Source organism: Leucoraja erinacea, chromosome 19 (assembly GCF_028641065.1).
Source record: "Leucoraja erinacea ecotype New England chromosome 19, Leri_hhj_1, whole genome shotgun sequence".
Taxonomy (NCBI): domain Eukaryota; kingdom Metazoa; phylum Chordata; class Chondrichthyes; order Rajiformes; family Rajidae; genus Leucoraja; species Leucoraja erinaceus.
The window spans coordinates 23,627,117-23,654,370 of NC_073395.1; the positions used below are offsets into that span (position 1 = coordinate 23,627,117).

Here is a 27,254-nt window from a genome sequence, read left to right on the forward strand (position 1 = left end):
TTTGTAGTGATTCCAATTAACAATGTACTTTATGATGAAGTAAAACATTTATATCACATCTTCATTGTCTCTTCCGTTACATCCTGGAGCATTTCTGAAGTGTGGTCATAACTGTAATCTTGGAAAACCAATAGTAACTTTGTAAACATCAAGCTTAGCAGTTTACATAACCATGTGACGTAAGAATATCCTCCATCTATTAACTGCAAACTTTTAATTCTATCCAAAATTACTCACCAGGGGTCCTCTGCACCAAGTTTTTCTTTCGTTGTAAAAAGTTCAATGCAGTCTTTTAATTTTACGAACATTTTTTTCTGAGGCCTATATTCCATACTTTCATGTTTCTCAAAATCCTGAATTAAAACAAATGAACATATCAAATGAGTTTGTAAAATTATAATGAAAAACTACTTGTCCACTGCATGTTTTTAAAGGTTTGCCAAATTCAATGCATTGTTAAAAATCCAATTAACCATCTCTATGTCTTCCTTTACACTTTAAAAATAACATCACATCACATTTTATCCTAATCTGGTGCTTTAAAATGATCAAGCAAAGACAGAATGCAGTAAAAAAATTTAGATGTATGACTGTAAAAAAATTGTTCTGCAGCAAAGATAGCGCAGCGGTAGAGTTGTTGCCTTACAGCGCCAGAGACCCTGGTTCGATGCTGATTACTGTAAGGAGTTTGTACGTTCTCCCTGTAACCGCATGGGTTTTCTCCAAGATCTTTGTTTTCCTCCATCACTCCAAAGATGTACACGTTTGTAGGTTAATTGGCAGTGTATGTGTAAATTGTCCCTAGTGAATGTAGGGTAGTGTTAATGTGTGGGGATTACGTACTTGGTGGGCTGAAGGGCCTGTTTCCGCGCTGTATCTCTAAAACTAAACATGGCAGTGTGATACAACCAGACAACATGTAGTTATTTTCAGAAAAAGTTCAAACTTTAGAAATCTATTACGTAAAAGAAGCTGCTTTGGACATTACTTGTGCATTGTATTCCCTCGTCACAACACTAAAAAGTTGTGTTTTTACAATATGGTTTGTATCTACTTTGTGAATCCTTAAGTATTTAAACAACTGTGCAGGCATTTTTAATGTTTTGCCCTGTTGAATTTTTGTTTTACACTATACCATCAAGCACCATTACAGCCATTTATTCTTAGTACAAACATGGTACACATTTACCTCTGCTGCATTGTCATCAAACCATCGCTTTTTTACTTCAGGATCCCAGTCTAATGCCAGATATGTTCGCTCTGAGGATAAAAGCAGGTAGAGTAAATTCTAAAAATGAACTTCTGTACAAAAAACGTAGAATGTCACTGACAGTGATTTCTTAAATGAAGCAGTTAAGGTGACATAACAAAAGTGCAAACCATTAGAAAACAATGACTCGCTCGGTAAAAAAATCCAGCTGAATGGAGATCAGAAGTTCTCTAGATAGACACAAAGAGCTGGAATAACTCAGCGGGTCAGGCAACAGATGACCAAGGGAGGGTAGAGCCCATAATGGCCCGTTGTTCACTGGGGAAGAGGTGATAATGAATGGATACAGGGATGCAAACGGTGGAACTGGCAGGATGACTAGGGTGCGGGGGTGATGGGGGAGATGCAGAGGTTACTTGAAATTAGATAAATCAATGTTCATACTGCTGGGTTGTAAGCTGCTCATGCGAAATATGAGGTGCTGTTCCTCCAATTTGCATTTCGCCTCGCTCTGACATTGGAGGAGACCCAGGACAGAATGGTTAGTGTGGTAATGGGAAGTGGAATTAAAATGTTTGGCAACCGGGAGATCACGGCTCTCGAGTTGGAATCCCAGGTTAAGGTTACTAATCTGGTCAACGTTGCTGTGTAGGTACGCAACTCAGTTTATTAAAATGAGGTAGAAACCATTTAAGGTTTCTACATCCTGACAGCTATCTGTTGACACATTCCAGAATAAGTGATCGAATTGGCGAGTTTTGCAGGTTTGCGGTCGGCTGTGATCATCAATAGTTCAACAGACTGACCACATCACGGCTGAGGTACGGCATATCAGAAGCTTTCTGTCATCTTATTGAAGAGAATTTTAAAACACACAAAGGTTGGGTAAGGCAATCAAGGCTACACTTCAGTTAAGGGCATCAAATACAATGGCCGCTGGGAACAGTAAAAACGGAGATTCTTGTGATCTTTTATATCAATTTTTTCTTTTTGGTGTTTATTTACACCATTAACCGTAACATATTTCACACAGCCACTCCAGCATTCCTCTTCCTCAGAATGTTTCAACAACAGCTATAAATCATACATCTCCAGACAGACACAGCTAAAGCTTTCTTCTAAATCAACCCCCTTGACAGTAAACAGATGTCCCATTACCTATTGACCTCATTCTTCCATCCTTTTACAATTTTAATTATTTCACACATCCAGGAGCAATAGAGCCCTGAAGCAACATATGGAGAAAGGTGGAGACGCAAACAAAGAACAAGCAGCTAAATTCAATCAGCAAGAAAGGAGTGGAAATTAATATTGGCAAGATGAGAAATCCCTTCCACATGGTGCCCAGCTGAACATGTGCAGGGGAGTGCGTGTTGGTGCCATTTCCATGAAGCAGAGTCCAGTGGTCAATTGTCTTTAACCCTATTGCAATTGTACCACGACCTGGCTCTGAAAAGCCTGGGTGATAGTCGGTGGGCAATACAGACCCCATGTTAACAATAGTCACACACATGGGCAACTTCCAGTCCTCAATATGAAGTTCAGCACCTGGAATGTCAGGACCACTTGCAAAGACAGAGCATAGAACATTTGCCACGATCAAAGCCAGGGACACAAACTGCCCTGAGTGAGTTAATGGACAGGAGGTGGTCAGCTTAAAGAAAAAGTATGCCTTGTTCTGGAAAGATGTAGTAGTATTCTGGTGCTATAACAAGCAAGTTACAGGCACGGCCTGTGTTAAGTTTGCTGATTTCCAGGACATGTCATTGACACGTCTCAAAATGGCAGCCAGCATCATCGTGGACCCACACCACCCTAGCCGCACTCTCATTTCACTCTTGCCATTGGGAAGAAGGTATAGGAATCTGAAAATTGTAATGTCCCAGTTCAGGAGCAGCTTCTTCTCAACAACCAACAGGCTATTGACCAGTACACACTCCAACTAAACTCTGTGCTACAAAATGCCTTGACCTTTTCTTTTGTACTACACTGGGCTTTGTTATATATTGAACTGTTGATTATATTATCTATTGAGTAGTGTTTACAACCCTGTTGTGCTGCTGCAAGTAAGAATTTAATTGTTCCGTTTTGATACATTTGATAATAAAACACTCTTTATCTTCCCTTGACTCTTGAGAGTCTCTTGACTAAGAAACTAAATGTGAAGATTCAACATATTAACAGAATGTAATGAAACCTCTATAGAAACTGGCTGTGATGCCATTTGTAGTTTAACACAGATACCAAAATATTAAAAACAGATATTCGACCAAGAACACTGGAAGACTGAAGTGCGGGTAGAATTACAAGTGTCCTTGACAATTTCAATAGGGAGGAAATGTGAAAAAATATTTAAATAAGGACTGTCTAAACACAAATAATGTAAACATAAGGGTGGTACAGTGGCAGATCTGCTGCCTTACTGTGCCAAAGACCAGAGTTTGATCCTGACTATGGGTGCTATCTGTATGGAGTTTGTACATTGTCCCTATTACAGCGTGGGTTTTCTCCAGGTGCTCTGGTTTCCTCCTATACGCCAAAGACATACAGGTTTGAAGGTTAATTAGCTTAGGTAAAATTGTAAATTGTCCCTAGTGTGTAGGATAGTGTTAGTGTATGGTGTGATCCCTCGTCGGCGAGGACTCGGTGGGTGGAAGGGTCTGTTTCCGCGCTGTATTCTAAAGTCTAAATCTGCCTGCAAAGTATACTCTGTTGAAATCCTGTTACAAACATAGTGCCTATGCCACAACAGGGTTCACTAATGGAATGGAAGAGAAGGTTGAGATGCTCCCTGACCCACGGCACACCAACCACTGGCAAAGAGTGTATTTTTAAGCAATAGACTGGTAAGCAAAAGTACTTTGGTCACCATGCAGGATTGAAGTCATCTTCTGGGTGACAATATGCATGTGACCTGCTGGTTCAATGGTATTTTATTGTCACATGTAATTCCTTTTTGCATACAGTTACTGAACAGTGGCCTGACACTTCTGACCTGCATCACATACCATCGAGCCGGATTTGCCTGCTTTCTTCAAATCGTATTTGCCGATCGTCCTTGACATAATTGATGTCCGGATTCCCCAAATTATTGAACTGGAATGTAAAGAGCTGTTTCTTTTGTCCATGGCATAGCTGCCCTTTATAAGGATCATCAGTGCCGATGCCGTTTTCAGAGTCCTCGTTGTCTCCCCCAACAGACTCCTCCGACTGGCTGTTCTCATTTTCAGACGGAAGTTCTTGATCTTGACTTGACTCGTCATCTTGTTCATCCGTCTCCATTTCACCTGCTCAGAGAAAGAATCCACGGGAAAAATAAAAATCACTGCAGTCACAACGCCACTGATGCTTTGGAGGTGCGTGCCTTGCCACCTCTTACTGTAAATGAGTTTAAACTTATTACACAGACTTTAGACTTTTAGTGAGCAACAGGCACTTCAGGCCACAAAGTCGGCGCTGACTAGCGATCACCCCATACACTAGCACAAATCTATACACTAGCACAATCCTATACACTAGGGACTACTTACAAATTTTACTGAAGCCAATTAACCTATAAACCTGTGGAGGAAAGAACTGCAGATGTTGGTTTAGACCCTAGATAGACACACAGCGCTTGAGTAACTCAATGGGTCAGGCAGCATCACTGGAGAAAAAGGATGTCTGACAATTCGGGTCAGAATTCTTCTTCAACAGTCTGAAGAAGGATTCCGACCCGAAATGTCACTCATCCTTTTTCTCCAGAGATGCTGCCTGATCCACTGAGTTACTCTAGCACTTTGTGTCTAACTTACAAACCAATACGTCTTTGGTGTGTAGGAGGAAACTGGAACACCCGGAGAAAACCCACGTGGTCACAGGACGAACTCCGTACAGACAGCACCCATAGTCAGGATCGTACCACTGTGCTGCCCTTGACAGAGTTCTTAATCAATATTAGAAAGAAAGGAAGGACCCTATTTTGAATGGTAAGAATTTTAAAATACTAGAGATAAAATACTGTAAAATCTATATATATATCATAGGGAATGGAACGAGGATGGTAAAAATGTATAGTCTGCTAAGAATTCAGAAGCAGCACCTCACTTGGCCGGCTGGAACATGCCACACTATTCCAATTAACTTCCATTTTCTTGCTTCACAGTTAGTTCCACGAAAGCTTATCCTTAATTTAATTACGCCCGATCAGACTAAATTACTTTGCTAATTGCCCTTAGTCATCAGAGCAGGGCAGTGCAAGGTTACCGATGCCAACATAATCCTCCAAAGGCAAATCGTATACATTCATCTAAAATGAGGACAAAATTACTCTGACAAAAATAAATGTTCTGTACTCGGCTGGAAGTAACTGAGTAAATGCATTTGACTTAAGTGGTACCAAAGAAATCCGCAGAAGGTAGTTGATGAAAGATCCATTGTTCATTGGGATTTTGTTTGTCCGGCCAAAAAAATAATAATTTCAGATAAAAAAAATAAATAAGAGCTCCGTTTAAAACTCTTAAAATGAAAGACAAACATAATTTTTCAATATACAAATAGATTAAGTATTGGATGTTGAAGACACGAGGGAGAGATGTCTTATAAATGTTACCAAGTCAACTTGTGTAGGACATTGAAGTAACTACAGTGTGAAAAGCATGAACATCGTATGTTTGGTCTACTACTTTTATTACTATATATGGAATTAACTTTGGCAGCATTGGGATTCTGCATTAATAAAGATGTCAGGCGTTATGGGGAGAAGGCTGGAGAATGTTGTGAGGGAAAGATAGATCAGCCAAGATTAAAGTGGAGTAGACTTGATGAGCTAAATGGCCTAATTCTGCTCCTATAACATGAACATGAGCATGATAGTACACTATTTAACGCAGGTGAAACATTGGATTAAAAGCTAATAGAGGTCGCTCAACAAAATGAAATTTCATGTTCATGCCCTAAAATGCTGGCTTCCCAGAAGAGCAAAATAGATTACCCAGTTTCACGTAGTTAAGGAAACCAAACTAGGGCTTGAACATAATCTTTACCTTCACTCCCTCATCTATGCCACAGAAACCCTGAAGGTAAGGAGGTAACAGAAGTATAACAAAATTCAATTAAAAGGATACACTGAATAACATAAAGGAGAAGGGTAATACATTTCTCTAAATTAATGTAAACTATAGTGATGTGGACCTCAGTAGATCAGTCTAGTCCTCATCCATAACACCATACTGCCTCATTTATGTAAGGAAAATTGGACAAAAAATTGGACTAACAGTAAAATCATACAGCACATTTGATTTAAAACATAGTAGAAATCTGATTATTGACAATAAATCATGCAACTCTTTCCTCCAGCGTATCCACTCTGTGATCCAGGCACCCAATTCTACTTCAAATACCCCAATAATTTTCTTTGCCATGGCCATCTTGGCAGATTGTTATTTGATTAACATTTCATTCTTTCAATGGGGAATTTGACACCTTCTCAAAAGATTAACTCTGTATGATTTATATTCCTGCTGTCCTCATGAATTTTAGCAATGCTTGTGTGAACTTTGCATCCAATTAGTTCCCAACATTTGTACATCCTTGCTTGAAATTCATTTGTGGGGCATCACGGTGGCGCAGCGATAGAGTTGCCGACTTACAGCATCAGAGACCCGGATTTAATCCTGACTGTGGGTGCTGTCTGTACGGAGTTTGTATGTTCTCCGTGACTACGTGAGTTTTCTCCGGGTGCTCCAGTTTTCCCCCCACACTTCAAAGACGTAGGTTAATTGGCTTTGGTAAAATTGTATATTGTCCCTAGCGTGTAGGATAGTGCTAGCGTACGGGGTGATCAATGATTGGTACGGACTCAGTGGGCCGTAGGGCCTGTTTCCGTGCTGTATCTGTGTCTCTAAAGGAAACAGCCAGATATGGGAACCCAGGTTTAATTTTCTTATGCACAAACCAGGAGAGACACTGCCCTTAACACAGCCTTGGCTAAGATCATGTAGCTCAGTGCAACTCAATTATGAAACTTGGGTCTCTTAAACTCGTATGTATATCGTTTATGGTGTAATTCTCAAAACAGTATTGTTTGGTCAAAGCATTTAAAAATCTTAATGAAGCTCTGTAGCTTGTCTTTGTACTGTATTTGTTCATTTATAAATTGCTTCTCCAAATTATGCTAATTTAGATTAATCTACTGTTTCCCACAGATTATAACCTACCTACAACAGTTATCATTAGTAATAACATTTAATTTGCAGTCTGCCTAAGTAGCCGATTTATTTTATCATATTTCTGCAAATGAGCGCAGCTGCTATACAATATTAAAAAGGTACAACGGAAATGTTCGTTTTGTTGAGTTTTGATCACACTTTTTCAACAAGTAGCTATTTTAGTATCAAAATCTAATTATCCCATGAAAGGATGCTAAACCCAGTCATTTATATTCATTAAAAAGCAGAAAAAACAATATTGATTTTTCAGGGTTTCCACACAGCCCTCCCTTGTCAAACTTTCTTCCAAACTCATAGAATGAATAATCATTAAAAAGAGGCCTATTATTCCTGTGCCAACTCATTGCCAGATCTATCCAATTAGTTCCACTCTCTTGTTCCTTCACAGAACGGAGAGAGAAAAAAAAATCATTTGTCATTTGATATTTCCACCCATTTTAAATTTAGAACTTCATGTGAAGGGAGAATTTGAAAGAAGTTAGATTTTCTTTTGTAAACCATAGGTTGTTAGGACAGAATGCTCTAATCAAACAGAATGCCAACATTGTCCAAAATGGAAATAAATAAGTGAACAAAGGAATCTGCAGAGAAAGGGTAGTATTTGCAATCTTGAGAGCCAATATGAACATTGCACTGAAGTGTTTGTAATTCAAAGATGCAAAGAATTAACATCTTTATTCAATGAAGGAAAAAGTGTGAAATAGATTTGCATCTGAAAAAAACAAATGTAACAAGACTGTGTAGGCACAACTCTATAATGATGAAAAATGGGATGATGCTGCTCTACAGTTTGAGTATAAACTTTAGTCTTTCACCAGAGACTTATAAAAGAAAATTCAACTCAGCTTTCCTACAACTATGAAAATGACAAAGTTATCTGTTTAAAATGTGTTTGGGAATGTCAATTATTTATGTTTCCGAGTTATACCGTGCCCTCCATAATGTTTGGGACAAAGACCCATCATTTATTTATTTTCCTCTGTTCTCCACAATTTGAGATTTGTAATAGAAAAAAATCACATGTGGTTAAAGTGCACATTGTCAGATTTTAATAAAGGCCATTTTTTATACATTTTGGTTTCACCATGTAGAAATTACAGCAGTGTTTATACAAAGTCTCCCCATTTCAGGGCACCATAATATTTGGGACACAGCAATGTCATGTAGATGAAAGTAGTCATGTTTATTATTTTGTTGCATATCCTTTGCATGCAATAACTGAAGTCTGTGATTCATGGACATCACCAGTTGCTGGGTGTCTTCTCTGGCGATGCTCTGTCAGGCCTGTATTGCAGCCATCTTTAGCATATGCTTCTTTTGTGGGCTAGTCCCCTTCAGTTTTCTCTTCAGCTTATAAAAGGCATGCTCAATTGGGTTCAGATCGGGTGATTGACTTGGCCACTCAAGAATTGACCATTTGTTAGCTTTGAAAAACTCCTTTGTTGCTTTAGCAATACGTTTGGAATTGTTGTCTTGCTGTAGAATGAACCGCTGTAGAATGAACTTGGCCAATGAGTTTTGAGGCATTTGTTTGAACTTGAGCTGATCGGAGTTGATAAATGAGTCAGTACCTTTAACAGCAGCTACTACCATCAGCAATGAAGATAAGTGAATCAGTACCTTCAGCAGCATACATGCCCAGGCCATAACACCCCCACCACCGTGTTTCACAAATGCGGTGATATGCTTTGGATCTTGGGCAGTTCCTTCTCTCCTCCATACTTTGCTCTTGCCATCACTCCAATGTAAGTTAATCTTCGTCTCATCTGTCCACAAGGCCTTTTTCCAGATCTGTGGTAGCTCATTTAAGTGCTTCTTGGCAAACTGTAACCAGGCCATCCTATTTTTACAGCGAACTAGTGGTTTGCATCTTGCAGTGTAGCCTGTTTTAATGTTCATGAAGCCTTGTGCGGACAGTGGTCATTGACAAATCCACACCTGACTCCTGAAGAGTGTTTCTGATCTGTCGGATCGATGTTTGTTTTTTCCCCTTTATTGTAGAGAGAATTCTTCTGTCATCAGCTATGGAGGTCTTCCTTGGCCTGCCAGTCCCTTTGTGATTAGTAAGCACACCATTGTTCTCTTTCTTGTTAATGATGTTCCAAACAGTTGATTTTGGAAAGCCTAAGGTTTGGCTGATGTCTCTAACAGTTTTATTCTTGTTTCTCAGTCTCATAATGGCTTCTTTGACTTTCATTGGTGCAACTTTGGTCCTCATGTTGATAAACAGCAATAAATGTTTCCAATGGTGATGGAAAGACTGGAGGAAAGACTAGATGCTGAGAGCTCTCTTATACCTGCATTAAGGAGGCAATTAAATACACCTGAGCAATTACAAACGCCTGTGAAGCCATGTGTCCCAAACATTATGGTGCCCTGAAATGGGGGGGGGACTATGTATAAACACAGCTGTAATTTCTACATGGTGAAACCAAAATGCAAAAAAAATATCCTTTAATAAAATCTGACAATGTGCACTTTAACCACATGTGATTTTTTTCAATTACAAATCTCAAATTGTGGAGTAAAGGCAAATAAATAAATGATGGGTCTTTGTCCCAAACATTATGGAGGACACTGTATGTATTTCACTTGCCTCCAGATCTAATCAGTCTAAATAATCAGTCAAGTTACACTGCATGACATAGGTAGAAACAGAACTGCATTAAATATGGATACATACAATTTGTAAGAATTTATATTGAAATTTTGAAATATACCAAGGCAGGAATTGTAAACTACTGCCCATTAGATGTTTTGCCAATGAAAGAGCTGGTAAAGCTGCTGCCACACAACGCCAGAGAGCCTGGTTCGATCCCAACCTCGGGTGCTGTCTGTGTGGAGTTTAAACGTTCTCCCTGTGACCATATGGGTTTCCTCAGTGTGCTCCAGTTTCCTCCGCACCCCAAAGATGTGCATGTTTGCAGGTTAACTGGCCTCTGTAAATTGCCCCTAGTTGTAGGGAATGGATGCAAAATGAAATAACAGAACTCGTTTGTACGGGTGATAGATGGTCAGTGTGGACTTGGTGGATGAAGGGGCAGTTTCCATGCTGTATCTTTCAATCAATAAACAATTACTACTTAGGCATTAACAAGCATTCCTGTTGGTAGAGGAATGGAAAAATGTTAAAAGAACAGCCATAAACTCTTGTTAGGATTTATGGCATTACCAAGTTAGAAACACACAGGTCTTACTTGGAGATCCCTCCTCATGGACACCATTTTGTCCATTCCCATTGATACCAAGGTCTTTGACAAAATGAAGACTTCCTTCCTCATCTTCATTTTCATTGTAGGTTCTAACATATCGGCTAAAATGAAAAGGAATAGAAAAAGGAAAAATATCTCAGAAAATTAAATTTCCTAATGATTACATTGTGAGGTGACAAAGGAAATGGCAAGGAGAAGAGCAGCCTGGCTCTGGGGAAATGAGGTGGCAAGAACCAGGATAAAAGGTATCAGTCATGTATACACTAAAATGGCTTATGGCAAAAGAGTGGAACAGTGATACAGCTGGTAGAGCCGCTGCCTTACAGCCACAGAATCCCAGGTTCGATCCTGACCTTGTGCTGTCTGTGTGGAGTATGCATGTTCTCCCTGTGACCGTGTAGGTTTCCTGTGGGTGCTTCGGTTTCCTCTCGCATCTCAAAGACTTGTGGGTTTGTAGGTTAATTGGCATCTGTAAAATCGCCCCTGATATATAGGGAGTGGATGAGAAAGCGGGTAACCTCGAAATAGCGTGTGAACAGGCGATCAATGGTCCGTGAGCTGAAGGGCCTTATTCCATGCTCTATCTCTAAAACCTAGTGGCTCGGGTTGTAAATCAGACACTGCTTGTAAAAAAACACTACTTTGTACAAAATGTGTGGGAAAGAACTGCAGATGCTAGTTTAAATCGAAGGTAGACACAAAATGCTGGAGTAACTCAGCGGGACAAGCAGCATCTCTGGATAGAAGGAGTGGATGACGTTTTGGGTCGAGACCCTTCTTCAGTCTGAAGTGCCGACCCGAAACGTCACCCATTCCTTCTCTCCAGAGATGCTGCTTGTCCCGCTGAGTTACTCCAGCATTTTGTGTCTACCGCTTTGAGCAAACTTGTTTGGCTGTGGGATGGGGGATGCAACACCACAGCAGCTGCTGTAACATAGATGGCAGTGCACATGTGCTGACTACAACCAAAATGAAGTGGATCTTTTATCAGGATGTAAGGCGGATTAGAATAAGTTTTTGGAAGGAAGATAATAAACAGGCAGCTACATACCACATTTTCATGAGCAATAGGTTGTAAAGCTTCTCCTCTGTTATGCTTCTCGGCACAGATATCATGAAGGGTTGGCCAAACAGGCAAGTGTTGCTGTGATGGCCATAGCTGGGCTGCCGATACTTCTCCCGCAGATACACTGGAATCACAACCATGTCCGTGTCATCCGTCCTACTGCCCGTCACTTCAAAACTGCAACCACAAAATACTTTATTTCACTACATTCTGCATTATCTTTCGACAGAAATCAGTTGGCGCCTTATTTCATGAAAATATTAATCTTCATGTGTGGGAGGGGTAGAACGGATATGGCTCACATACTCAATCAAGGCATACAGCAAAACAGTTTGGTGCATGACACAGCTGTGCAATTTTAAATTACTGACAAGGTCTCAGAACAATAAAGTGCTTAATTATTCAAGTGCTATAAACATCCTAATACAGTCACTTGAAAGGTGAGAAATCATTATGGTAAATAGCTGCCCTTTCAACTTGAACATTTTAATGAAGCATGAACAAGAACCAATCTAATTAAGTCTCCACGGACCTATACATAATTTTTAATTTCTTCATGATTTTTCTTAAAGTGCACCAATATTATCCAATGGGATCCCACCACTAGCCACATTTTCCCTTTCTGCAGACTGTTCCCTCCATAACTCCCTGGTTAACTCGTCACTTCCCACCAAAGCACCCCCTCTCCAGGTATTTTCCCCTGCAACACCTGTCCCTATACCTCCTCCCTTGAATCTGTCCAAGGACCCCGACAGTTCTTTCAGGTGAGGCAGAGGTTCACTTGCACCTCCTGCAACCTCATCTACTGCATCCGCTGTTCCAGGTGTGGACTCCTACATATCTGCAAGCCCCCCCCCCCCGATCATTTCGCTGAACAACTCCGCTCCCCCTCCCATATTGACCTTTCTGTCCTGGGCCTCCACCACTGTCAGAGTGAGGCCCAACGTAAATTGGAGGAACAGCACCTCATATTTTGCTTGGGCAGCCTACAACCCAGCAGTAAGAATATTGATTTCTCTAACCACGTAATCCTTCCTTTCCCTCTATCTCCATCCCTCCCCAACCCTAGTTCTCTGACTATTTTCACTGTCCTTTTGATTAATTATACTGATTGTATGCCTCCTTGTTACCTTCCCCTCAGCTAACAATGTACCGTTCTACGATTCCTTATCATTGTCTGCTTTGATCTGTCAATTTCACACCTTACCTGCCCATATCTTCAGACTCCTTCTCCCCTGACTCAGTCTGAAGCAGGGTCTCGACCTGAAACGTCACCCATTCCTTCTCTCCAGAGATGCTGCCTGCCCCGCTGAATTACTCCACCGTTTTGTGTCTATCTCCAATATTATCTTAGATTGGTATACTAAAATGGCAATGTATTATTCAGAATTTTGTCAACATTGAACCAAAATTAAGTACAATTCTTCAGATATGCTGCATTTTGGTGGTTGCTGCCCTTTGATGGAAAGTTACCATCAAACATAGAACAGTACAGCACAGCAACAGGCCCTTCGGCCCACAATATCCGTGTCAAACATGATGCCAAACTCTTATCTGCACATAATCCATATCCTTCCATTCCTAGTGTATCCATGTGTCTATCCAAAAGCCTCCGAAATGCCACTCCTACCTGCCTACAACATTATCCCTGCCTGCGCATTCCAGGCACCCACCACCCTCTGTGTAAAAAAAAAAAACACTTGCCTTGCAGATCTTTAAACTTTCCCCTTCTCACTTAATGTTATACCCTCTAGACTGTCACATTTACACCCCGAGAAAAAGGGTGGAAATGTACCCTATCTGAGCCTTCTCATAACTTTATACACTTCTATCAGGTCTCCCCTCAAACTCATGCTTTCCAGAGAAAACAATCCATGTCTGTCCAACCTCTCATTGTAACCAAACTAGACATAATTATGGTAAACATCCTTTGCGACCTTTCCAAAGCCTCCCAACAAATTAAGTAATTCTTCATTCTCTTTAGTTTGGATCTAGTCGTGGTGCAATATCTAGTCATATGCAGTAGTTACTCACTATTGTGGGTAAAGTGACAAACAGACATTAAAGTATGCTATTATGGTTTGAATTTTTCCTTTCGCATTTCTAGTTCAGTTCAGCGATATTTTTCTGTCACACTGAGCAAAATTGGCAATTAGAAACTTCAGGCAAACTTGATTTCTGAAATAAATTGCAAGCAAGATAGTAACAGGTTGAAGGTGAGGGGGGAAAGTTTTAATTGAATCTAGAGGGCAATTTTTTTTAAACTCAAAGGGTATATGGAACGATCTGCCGGAAGAGATTGTTGAGGCAGGTATTCTCGCAATGTTTAAAAAACATGTGGACAAATATATGGATAGGATAGGTTTGGAGGGATATGGGCCAAATGCATGCAGGTGCGACTGGTGCAGATCGGGCATGTTGGTCAGCTTGGGCAAGTTGGGTTGAAGGGCCTGTTTCCATGCTGTATGACTGATTATCATCTGCAGATTCAGAAATACCCACATTTTTACAAATTTGTCTTTACTTGTAATCTACCCATTGTTAAATCTATAAACAAATGCAATTATTCAGTAGTCAATGTACCATGTAAGTATTCAATCTCAAAGGATTGAGTTCCTCAATATATATTTAATCAGTGCAATTTTAGAAAATTATACAAGGCTGGATAAAATATGTTGTTTTTTTAGAAAGATATAAATTTGAATTTATCTAGTTAAAACCCATGAGCAAATTGCTTCAGAAGCAGTTCATTAGTAAACTACACATGAACTTCTGAAGTCTTGCCAGAGTTCATCTGGTGGTGGCAGACTCCTTGACGTCTCTCATCTCCAATGCACTCTTGGCTAATCTCCTTTGATAAATGCGAGGCCAACAAAACTCTCCAACTCAAAGCAAGCCCAAGTCTCCTGTGTTTGATGACTTACACCCACTTGAGATAGATGAGGTAAAGTTTTCACTCTTAGAGTGTTGTAACTCTTTGTCGAAGGATGGTAGAAGCAGAATCTGAATATTTTTTAGGCAAGTGGACAAAATCTTGATTAAAAAAGGGGATTGAAGGTTCCATAGATGGAAATGTAAAGTTGAGGATACAATCATTATCTTATGAAATGTTAGAGCAGCATTGTGACCCATTCCTAATCCTAATTCATATTTATATCGAAATAAAAGTTATTGTGAATAGATGAGATTTAAATGCAATTTTTTTGGGCCATTTTCCATTGTACTACAGTAATAGCCAGGTGTCTTTTAGACAGGTGTCTTTTAAGTGCAGGGTAGTGCTAACTGTTCAACAAAGCATTATTGTTTTGCCACTGCTATTACATGTAAAAAGGTGGAATGAGGGAATGATTGGAAAGACGCCTCCCACGGGAGAGCAGCAAATAGTATTATTTCAGTATATCATAGAGCTTTGGGGTGGTGCTGAGGGTTGAATTATTCACATCGTCAAAGGTACCAGAGAGATCCGCTTCTCAGCAGAAAAACAAAAACAGATCTCAATCAATTAGAAAATCAGCTCCTCCAAATCAATTTGGTAGTCCAATTATCAACCTATTCTCATATATTCACACTGTAAAGCAATTTTATGATGTTAAATTTACATCTACAGCGATAGAGTTGTCGCCTTACAGTGGCTGAGATCTGGGTTCGATATTGACTATGGGTGCTGTCTGTACGGAGTTTGAACATTCTCCATGTGACTCTGTGGGTATTCTCTGGGTTCTCTGGTTTCCTCCAAGACTCCAAAGATGTGCAAGTTTGCAGGTTAATTGACTTCGGTAAAATTGTAAATTGTCCCTTGTATGTAGGATACTGTGGGCCGAAGAGCCTATTTCTGTGCTGTATATCTAAAGTCTAAATGGAAAATATTGACCTGTTAATCCCTTTGTCTGCTGTTTATATTCAATGATAATTAAATACTATAAAAAAAGGCAAGTTGTTTCACTACTCACACAAATATGTCATCTCTTTCCATAATGCTACTCAGGTTTTCATCCATAGAAAAGATTCGATGAAACCGGTGATTGTATATATCGGTGACAACCATCTGAATATGAAGCACAAAATGGTTTCAATGGATATGCCAAAAGGTAAAATAAAATCAATTATTCAGAATTGGAATAACTGCAACTCTTACCTTGTCTGCAGGGGCATGTGAAAGAGTAGACAACGCTGCACACAGATCGGAAATTATGCCGATTTTGGGAACAACTATTTTATACTGGAATGAAACAGAAGGTTCAGTTCAACATTTGTTTTTCATCTTTCGGGGAAAATTATCTTTTGAAATGCTTACATGCAGATATTTTAGTGCAATCGTTCTGTAAACCAAGTTTCATTCTTCCACAGAACCCGTCTACCCTCAACTCAAATTGGAGCAAAATTTGTTGTTGACTGTTTTATCCATTATGGATGCACTCCTCCCTCTGCGTGGCCACTTCAGGCACCCCATAACACCCATTCATCTACTTTATTATTTTTTTTGTCTCTGAGCGAAGTCTTGTATGGTCATGGGATCATTCTACTATTAAGACACTGTGACGCAGTCAAACTGTTCCACACCGATGGCAGTATGGACCTTTTCAGATATTAGACTTTAGAGATACAGCGTGGAAACAGGCCATTTGGACCACCGAATTTGCAGCAACCAGCAATCAACTTGTCCTTGTATCATCACTATCCTACACACTAGAGTCAAGTTACAATTTTACTTAATCCAATTAACCTACAAACCTGTGATGGGATAAAACCCACGCTATCACAGGGAGAATGCACAAACTCCGTACAAACAGTCAAACTTGGGCTCTGCCGCTGGAAGGCAGCAGCTCTATGTGAGCCACTGTGCCGCCCCAGGTCCATGATCACTACTTGGTCCAGTATCTTTGGCTTCTCATCTGTGTAACCCTTGCTTCAACTTCCTCCAGCTGTGATAAAAGGCCATCACATCCAAATCATAACTGTTCCTCACTAGATATTCTGTCTGGCCATTGAATTTCAGGAAATGCTGGAAACACTCAAGCAACAGCTAAGGAATGAGAAACAGAGTTAAAGTTTCAGGTTGGAGAAACTGTGTGAAACATTTTAGTTGTTTCTCTTTCCATAAATGCTGTATTTCCATATTCCAAAGTTCCTTGCTACTCCATTATTCTCCTTATGACCTTCCCCCTGGTTTAACCTCTCCAAAGCTGGAAATGCCTGATCCTGCAATTTTGCTACTTAACGCCACAGGCAGGGATAAACAATAAAACAAATTAAAACAATACAATCTATTTTGGCATGAGAAAAGAAAGTTAAACTGCCCCATACGAATTAGTCACCAGCAGTATTTTTTTCACACTTTTGAGTTAGTGAAAGCACCAACAGTTTTCTCTATTATAACTAACTATTCTGGCACCCTTCTGTGCTCATCGGTCTTGCATCTAGTTTAGTAGCCAGAAAGTGGGATTAGATTTCTCCAAAATGTTGAAATTTGAGGTGTCTTCTGATGACTGAGACAAGTTGACAAATTAATTACAGTATGCGAGGAGCCGCGATATTAAAGGTAGCTTAGAATTATTGTAGCCGCCAATCTTTTCAGACATTCCTTTGAGTGAACACATTATATTTAAAAATAGAACATTTAAACTGTCAAAAAAATTGAGATACTACAAATTCTATCGCTCTCTAATTGGCATCATGGCATCTCTGCCCCCCCCCCCCCCCTCTGCAGCTTGCTTCAGTATCAGACCTCAGTGCACAAACAGCACCCCATCACACTGCAATCACTTCCCAATTCCTCTCCCTTTACTTCAGCCCTTCTCACCAAGGATGAGTTTTTATCTCTGCTCTCCAAACTCAGTCACTTACCCTTGTATTTCCTACCCCAACGCTATTTCCCTTAGTCATTCTCTGACCAGGATGACTTGCTTCAGCTAGTTTTGAGGTGGCTGATGAGGTCCATGTGGAATCGGCAGATCCTGCCGTAGGTGGGGCGGGTGGTGCTTAAAGGGGTGCGTGGGAATACTGTATGCTAGAGGTGTCCAAATGCCTTCCCAAACACTCTTCCGTTGAGTGATTACAATCCACGGATCCCCATGAATTGGAGCGGATGTTACAGTTTTGCAACAAAAAAAATCATAGAGGGCAGCAAGGTGGCACAGCGGTAGAGTTCCTACCTTACATTGCCAGAGACCCGGGTTCGATTCTGACTATGTGTGCCATCTGTGTGAAGTTTTACGTTCTTCCTGTGACCGCCTGGGTGTTCTCTGGGGTCTCCTATTTCTTCTCACATTCCAAAATGTCTTTTTATTACTAGCTCGGGGAAGGTTTTTTTTTCTTTTTCTTCCTAATTTCTCTTGTTCTGGTATGGCTTGGTAAAAGGCTTCAGAAACTTAAAATAAATATGTAAATGTAATAATCTATTGAATATATTACTCAGTTAGATGCCCATTGTTCTACGTATAAAAGTGGCAATCAAACCATGGCTAAAAACTGCCAGAACTTGCATGTTTCAACTATTACATTAAACAATGCTCATCGTACCTGCATAGGTTTGGTGAGCGGATCATTTCCAACAAGGAAAACCTCCAAAGTGCGCTCTTTTTTCAAGGGTAAAGGAAGTGTTAAATAGCAAAATGGGTCAAATGTCACAGAAATCTTTGCACATTCGGGGACAAACGAGTGTAGATTTAAAAAGACCGTGAAAAATATCAACAATGATAGAGTCATTTCGTTTCCTGTGGTTTTCCCAGGCCTCCTTTGCAACCACCTTGGAATGGGGGAAAAAAAGATTGAGATAGGTATCAGAGCACAAAACAACAGATCCAATTAATCACCTATCAATGCCTACTTTACAAGTTACCACTACTTTAAGAATAAGATTTGAACTAAAATGTTTATGCCTGAATTAAAAAAATAATAATATTATTGTATTAAAAGCACACCAAAAGGCTACTGGACAATCAGGTAAATGATAGTGCTTTCTCTTCTCACAAGCCATTTCATCCAAGCCTTGTGTGAATAGCCATTACATCTCATGATGATACAGCTTCTCCTTCGGTCTTTTGTGCAGTGAAATTTTCTTAAAATGACCCCACTGTGCTCTATGTTCCATATGCATCTGAGCCATTATACAATTTCTATTCCCTACATTTCAGTGGTCATAGTCATTCAACAAATATAGTCATAAATACTGGACAGTAAGAAATGTTGCATCCTACTGGAATCATTACTACAATAATATACTAGGATATCGGAAATAAACACTGTTGTTACATGAGAATGCATACAATTAACCTTTCGGCACTTGTGAATAGAAACTGATGAACTATGCTAGTAGGATCATTTGGGGATGGAGGAGATTGAACAATTACCATATTTCACAGCAACGAAGACGTTATTTTTTACCCAAAAATAAGACACGGTAATTAACATTCGTCTTGGAAGCCGAAGGTTAGGTTGTTAGCTAAGAAAGATAGACTTGGCTATCCCTCAGTACAGCAACATCAAGAACGATGTTGCTATACTGAGGGGTAGCCAAGTCTATCCCTCATTGCTGGAAGCTGATGGGAAGCGGCTGTAAAGTGGGATGTGGCTGTAAAAGGGCAGCGCCGCTGGGGGCGGGAAGAGTTCCTTTCACAGCGTGTGGGGAGTCTGGACCCGGTCAGCGCAAGTTGGCTGGTTCGCCAGGGGTAAAGTTGCGGGGAGGACAGGAGCATTGAGAAGGAGGGGGTCGGGGATCATGCCAACAACTCACTCACTCATCACTGCCACGGCGCTTCGGGCGCGGAGCCACCGCATTGTGGCCAGGGAGGGAAGTAGCTCGGGTGGATGTGAGCAGCCGCCGGGACCGGACAGCGGAACAGGCCGCCACCTCAGCGCCTTCTGCCGGCCGGCCAGCTAGCCAGCCAAGGTATCCTTTGGCACAGATGCAACCAGTGGAGGTGGTGGTTTAGCGGGTAGCTACTGGGCGGAATGCTGGCTGCTCCATTCTGGGCTCTCTCTCTCTCTCTACTAGTCCCAGGGCAGGCGACCTGGGAGCTACAGCCAGTCCTGGGGCTCGCAGGCGATCTGGGAACCATAGATCATGGAGCTCCGCTCTATGGTCTTTGCTGGGAACTGCAGCTAGTCCCGGAGATGCGAGGATCTGGGAACTGAAGCCAGTCCCACGGATGCGAGGATCAGGGAATTGAAGCCGACCCCTGGACTAAACCAAGCCCTTGATCCTGTCCCGCCATCCGTTTCTCAAAATTTAACAACTTACATTGGGGTGCGTCTTCAACACGGGTGCGTCTTAATTGCCCGGAGATACTGTAATATCTATACTTTTATATTTTTCACAGTTTATTTAATCTCCTACCTGCGAGAAGGCAGAATTACATAGAGCTATTGCTGATTCTTGCCGGAAACTTACCATTTAGGGTAGCTTAGTCAATAGAGAGCCATTTTGCTGACATACGTTTTGAGTCTGTTGATGAAAAGCTCTCGCTGTGGGATCAGAGGCTAATGAGTTGGCTTTGATGTTCTAAGTCTGTGGAGCTCTGAGCACCAATTTTAGCAATGCAGCGAATGGGGAAAGGAGAACATTGCATCTTGAAATTACTTCATCAAAACAGTTCCTTACTAAAATATGAATATGGATTTGTTTGTACCTCATCAGGTCTTCCTTCTGCATCTTTCAGCTGAATATATGGCTTTTTTCTAATCCTATTCAAATCTTCATGTAAACCATCGAGGAGAAAGGCAAGCAATTCTTGAGAATCCTGTTGCTGGTAGCCCGAAAATTGAGGAGCAAAGCGACCCACTTGAGTCTACAGCATGAAATGGAAAACAGGTGTTATACAGCAAATTAATGGCTGAAGTGCAAAGAATGACACAAACATAATTTGCAAGCATTTCGCAGAGGACGGACATTAAATCAAAGACTATGGGTTATAGTCTAAGTTTATTTCACTGAACTGCAGTACTTCACAGGCACCTTTGGCTCACTGAGTCCACGCCAACCAACGATCCCCGTGCACGAGCACTATCCTACAGGCTGTGGGCAATTTACATTTTTTTTTACCAAAGCCAAATTAACCTACAAACCTGCACGTCTTTGCAGTGTGGGAGGAAACCGGAGCACCTGGGGAAAACCCACATGGTCACGAGTAGAACGTACAAATTCTGTACAGACATCACCCAGTCAGGATTGAACCCTGGTCTCTGGCACTGTGAGGCAGAAACTCTACTGCTGCTGCCCTAGAAAATTTTCATAGGTCAGTTCATCTATTGCATCTGTGATCATTTGAGTAATTTTCTTTTCCTTTCATAAAACTCTTTCTATTATTTAGGCTATTGTATCATAATGATAAATAATTGACCAACAAACCACGTGTTACTATTTTGTGTTCCAACAACTCAGTACATGTACTGCAAAGCAAGACTGACCTGGTCTTATACCAACTTAGGTCCAGAATATGACACCAACTTAGGCTCAGATGCAACTATTCACCCACAAATAGAAAAGGAGCTTCCTGGATGTTCAAGAAGTTTGAACAAGGAAATAAATTGTGGCTTTGGGTTAATCTGGTCACTATAACCATATAACAATTACAGCATGGAAACAGGCCATCTCGACCCTTCTAGTCCGTGCCGAACACGTATTTTTGTCCCATATACTGCGCCAGACCATAACCCTCCATTCCTTTCCCGCATATAACTATCCAATTTATTTTTATGATAAAAACGAACCTGCCTCCACCACCTTCACTGGAAGCTCATTCCACACAGCCACCACTCTCTGAGTAAAGCAGTTCCCCCTCATGTTACCCCTAAACCTCTGTACCTTAATTCTCAAGTCATGTCCCCTTGTTTGAATCTTCCCTACTCTCAGTGGGAAAAGCTTATCCACGTCAACTCTGTCTATCCCTCTCATCATGTTAAAGACCTCTATCAAGTCCCCCCCTTAACCTTCTGCGCTCCAAAGAATAAAGCCCTAACTTGTTCAACCTTTCTCTGTAACTTAGTTGCTGAAACCCAGGCAACATTCTAGTAAATCTCCTCTGTACTCTCTCTATTTTGTTGACATCCTTCCTATAATTAGGCAACCAAAATTGTACACCATACTCCAGAATTGGCCACACCAATGCCTTGTACAATTTTAACATTACATCCCAACTTCTATACTCAATGCTCTGATTTATAAAGGCCAGCACACCAAAAGCTTTCTTTACCACCCTATCTACATGAGATTCCACTTTCAGGGAACTGTGCACAGTTATTCCCAGATCCCTCTGTTCACCTGCATTCTTCAATTCCCTACCATTTACCTTGTACGTCCTATTTTGATTTGTCCTGCCAAGATATAGCACCTCACACTATTGAGATTAAGAGAAATATTTTCAGAAACCTGCTTCCAGGAAAAGACATATCCACGCAAACATACAGAAGTATGGGTGCAGACTGATTAACGACAAAAATAAATATTCTTTGGAGACTCATCAAGTCCTGAAGCAACTTGTGAACATTGCAGCTGACATGTGTCCGAATCTCCACAAATACTTTCTGAACACTAAAGTTACCTGGTTAAAATCTCAGCCTGGTGCTTAAACATGTTTATCCCACGATCCACATGAACAACTAAGCTTGGATTTTTATGGGCCTGTCCCACTTAGGCAATTTTTCAGGTGTCTGTTGCCGGCAGTCGCCTGAAAAACCAGCAACTGGAACGACGACTGTCAGAGTGGAACACACACACAAACACATCGCAAAGGCGGGGGCCAGGGCAAGCGGGGGGACGTTGTCTAAAATTCACGGTGCAAAGCCAATGTGATACAGACACACACAGAGGGAACAGGAAGGTTGGAGCTGTAACACTTTTGGTTAATACCATACGGTAAGTCCAACCTGGTTAAGGATGGAAGTGGAGACACAACTATTAAGTAGCCAGATACCATTTAAAAAGCCAGAGATACATGGCCGTGAAGTTCTGCGGCATTTAACATTACCGGTCGGTTATCCTTGGTTCTGAAAGCTACTGCTTTAAGTTTTTTTTTCCCCAATGAGCCAATGAAATTCACCGGTCAGCACCGGCTACAACCTACGAGAACCTAAGAGAACCTTCGACCTCCTGGCGACCCATCTACGGCTCGAGAATTCTCGCTCCTCTCCATGGCGTCTTCATTCTAGTCACCGCTAATTTTTCAACATGTTGAAAAATTCTTGGCGTCCATAATGATGGACTCATTAGTCCAATTCCACTATCTCTTCACTTAAATAAGCAGACCAAAATTATGCAAGGACCACCAGATGTAGCTTCACTAGTATCCCAAACTCCAATATATATCAATATTGCCATCATTCCTCATTTGTAATTTCAAAAGAACCTTGGTTAGACACTATATAATATGATATTGAGACCTAACCATTTTTTTAAAACTTCAATTTTAACATGCAAATTTATCCTTTTATTTCCAAGTTGCAGAACTGTTAATTTAGGTTTTCTCAACAACTAGGACAACAATGACATCCAGGATGAAAAGGAATGCTGCAAACACTTTATTTGGGTCAATGAATAAACAAAAAGCTTAAATCAACTTAAAATAAACCACACTAAACTTGCTGCATGAAACTCCGTCAATTTGAAGTTAACTTTAGACTGGTATATTTTATACATACCTTAAATGCTCTTGGTGTAACATAGCTATATTTGCCTGACCACATCTGTTTGATGAGGTCTGCATAGGCGTTAGCTATCTCTCCTTTCATTCCCAGTAGGTTATCATGATTTAATTCACCCACATATTCATCAGACAGGAAATATTCTGTCAGTGGAGGGGTATTACTTAGACACTTAAAGAAAGCAAAGAAACATACATAGTAAGATACAGAATAATCACATGGTATTATTAACTAGCTCTTGCAAATTCTATAAGATGGACTATTGTAAGAACTATAGTTGATGAAACGGTTTTGGGGAATGCATGTTAAAGAAGAGTTTTAGATCATGGAGATACGAGATATTGCAGATGCTGGAATTTTGAGCAAAGCACAAAATGCTGCTGTAACTCAGCGGATCACGCAGCGGGTTCAGTCTGTAGAAGGGTTCCACCATGAAACCTTGCGTATCCATGTAACCTGAGATGCCGCCTGACCTGCTGCGTCACTCCAGCACTGTGTGTCTACCACATGAGATGCTGCCCGACCCGTTGTGTTGCTCCAGTGCTTAAGGGTTTAAATCATGGTTCAAAGGATCTAGCTACTTGGTAAAAAATAAAATTAGCACCTGGAAGTCAGGTTGCTCCATTATGTTGCCTCTGGCAGAAAAAGTGGCTGTGAATGGATCACAACACAAACTTGAGCTGACTTTAGTTTCAATCATGGAGGGCTAAAATGCAGATAACAAATAGAGGGCCAAATGCCAATTTCATCTTGTAGTGGGAGTCAGCAAATTTTGTCTAATCTAGGCAGCATGCGCTTAAATATATTGGTAGTTCTCCAAAAGTCGAAACTGACAAACCAAACACAATGTATATAGGAAATGAAATGCACAACAAATAATTGGAGTCATTCCTGCGATATCAACCAGAGGAAACGAGAAACTAAATATTAGGAGGCAAAGTCACCCTATTGCATTTATTCATTCACTCTAAGCACTGTAACATAGCTTTGTTGCTTAACAATCCAGATGGCTCAAGTAATTAAGTCTGATAGGAAATAAAAGCTGAGAAAAGCAATTTTATTTTCTGTTAATGTCTGTTTATTAGCTTTCTCTTGTGGAATTTTTGGACACAGCAACAAATATTTCAGTTTCAGTCCAACAACCATGTTTATTAATGATCTGTGCATCCTCCACGCACTTAGAACATGGACAGAAGAAATCAGTGGGCACACAAAGCTAACAACAGGAGTGAAGTACAAAATAAAATGAGAAATTATTAAGAGACAGGTCAATCAATATCTCAAAACGATCTATGATTCAGATGTAGACTAAAAGAAAAATCAGATGCCCTGCGTTTTCAGAACAGAACATTAGCCAAGGGTTCTCCGACTTGTTTAGTGCCACCAAAATAGCATTTTGGACCAGTTCCGATACCACTTTGTGGTACTCGGACGTGACAGCCTTGGTAGGTCCCTGATTTCCAGACCTGGAATATCTAACGGTGAAGTGATGTCTTTACTATCTACTGTGGGAATTCACGGCCATCCGGACAACAGTTTGCATCCACCCCATGCACACATAAAGCTTGCACTAGATGTACTACACACCGCTTCTAACACCCTCGAAACAAAATACCCTGTGGCCTTGTTCATTGTAGTTGGGACTAATAAATGAGCTTTAATAGTGTGCTAACAAAATAATACCAACACATCTCCTGTCCCAATAGAGACTTCTACATGCTCAATCATTGCAATACAACTAAAGACACCTACCACTCCACCCACTGCCTGCACTTTGGAAAATCAGGCCAACGAGCTCTGCTTCTTCTCCCTGGTCACAAGCAGACCCTGAAGCGCAAGAATCCGACACAAATTTGTGCAGGGCTGGACTGAGAAAAGTAGATGACATCCTAAATGACTGCTTTTGAATGGGTGGACTGGGTCCACATTCAAGAACTCGGCAGCCAATCTAAATGCGCATGCTGCTTTGACATCCATTATCATGAAATGCTTCAAGAAGCTGGTCATGGCATACATACTCCAGTCTCCCAGGCAGCCTTGATCCACTGCAATCTTCCAAAACAGGTCCACCGCAGATGCCATCTCCCTGGCCCTACACTCATCCCTGGAATATTGTGATAGCAAAAAACACCTATAACAGACTCCTATTTATCTATACTATTACTAAAACTCTCATCTTGACCACTTCTGGTCTGTGTTGTATTTAAATTTGCGCAAAAATGCTGCCCTATATTTCTAGGATTTTTAAGCCACCTTACTCACTGTTCTCCTCTGTGAGGTAAGACCTCTCCCTAACTCTGTGAGTGAACAAACTCCTCACCTCAGTCTTAAATAGTCAGACTCTCAGTGACAGATTACGAGTGCTAATTCTCCAACCGGAAAGAAAATCACTGGGCAGCCAAATCCATAAAGAATCAGTCACCGCCAGCTATCTAAAGATGAATAGAGACTTACATAGTATAACCTCCTCCACTCATCATCTTAATTGAATGTAGAACATTCAGTGGCTACTTTAGAATCAATTGTAACTTTCGTCAAATTCTCCAAACACGTATCAGTTGGAAGAGAACACATATTCCTCCAAATATTACTGAACCATACAAATGTATATTTCTGTTACAAAAGCAGAGTGTGCAGAAGGGGGGAATGTAGAAACAAAGAACTGCAGATGGTTTATATTAAATATAGACAGAGTGCTGGAGTAACTCAGCAGGTGAAGGCAACATCTCTGGAGAAAAAGGATCGGTGATGTTTCGGTTCAGAAAAGGGATTGTGTTCTCTCCCACTTGCTAATTAACTCTTACCAAATTTACAAAACCAGTAAGGTTTGTTGAATTGGTTTAAATGGCTTGTCTTAAACCCTGAACAGTAAGCTTCAGTAAGCCACACTTCAAATGGTTACTTATATTGATTTCATATTGTGCAATTCCATAAGGGTCCCAGAAACATTTCAACAACAATTTTTGGAACATAGAAGGACATCCACATATTTCAGTAACTGCGAGACAGGGAGAACGCTTCTGGGATATAAATTTCTATTTCAATTCTGGAAAATCTTAGAAGGCTATCATTTAGCCCATTGTGCTGATGCTTGATGATAAAGACTTACTGAGACTAATCCTTTCAGTTTCTATTCTCAAGAATACCGTGCACTATTTGAAGGTTCTTTTTAAGTACAATGGGATTTTTGTCCCCATCAGGAGTGGCCCACCCACAATCTGAATGAAAAACACTTCCCCCTCATTCTACTGTCTTAAATATTTGCTGAAGGATAATTGGTCCTTCCCATTCACCAAATCTAGGCTTCTCATCTTTAAGCAGCTCAATTAAATCTTTACTCTACCTTCTTTGTTCTGAAATGAACAAAATGGGCATATCAATCTATTCCCATAACTAATGTTTTCCAGCTTTGAATTTTTTTTTGCCAATCACCTCTGCTTCCCTTCTTGAGGGCCATCACATCCTTCCTGTAATATGAAAGAAGCTTCTGTTCCTTCACTGTCCAGTAATGAGAAAATCTATCAATTTGCTGAGGTTTCTGCAACCTTTTACATTATTTCAATAGCAGTTCAAATAAAATGAGATAGTCTGATCTTCACATAGCAATTGAAAAATATTCTATTGACTGAATTAGTCCAGAAATTAGTTCAAACTGGATCCTTTTTCTTCGACTAACACGGATGTTTTTTTAAAAGAATATTCATTCAAAGCACAGTTAACATTAAAAAAAGCTTGTATATAGCAATTGATGGAGCAAATTATCCAGTGAAACCACCATTAATGATTTTAAAAATGTCAGCTACAGGTGGTGCAATGAACATATTAAAAATCTTGTGCAATAAAATTATTTCAGTATTTAAAGTTTGACCAAGTTGCCACTCTCAAGTTTATCAATACATTTTTATAGGAAAACAAAACTA

General features: G+C 40.5%; 1 protein-coding gene across 1 annotated transcript in view; it reads right to left on the reverse strand.

Annotated features, from left to right (window-relative positions):
* LOC129706390 (ubiquitin carboxyl-terminal hydrolase 15-like) overlaps positions 1 to 27,254 on the reverse strand; it is a 90,502-nt gene that overhangs the window by 11,300 nt on the left and 51,948 nt on the right. Inside the window, 11 exon segments of the mRNA XM_055650669.1 lie at positions 238 to 353; positions 1,190 to 1,260; positions 4,219 to 4,497; positions 10,617 to 10,732; positions 11,683 to 11,874; positions 15,648 to 15,742; positions 15,833 to 15,916; positions 18,217 to 18,345; positions 18,347 to 18,442; positions 20,325 to 20,483; positions 23,332 to 23,505. Of these exon segments, the coding sequence (XP_055506644.1) occupies positions 238 to 353; positions 1,190 to 1,260; positions 4,219 to 4,497; positions 10,617 to 10,732; positions 11,683 to 11,874; positions 15,648 to 15,742; positions 15,833 to 15,916; positions 18,217 to 18,345; positions 18,347 to 18,442; positions 20,325 to 20,483; positions 23,332 to 23,505 (1,511 nt within the window).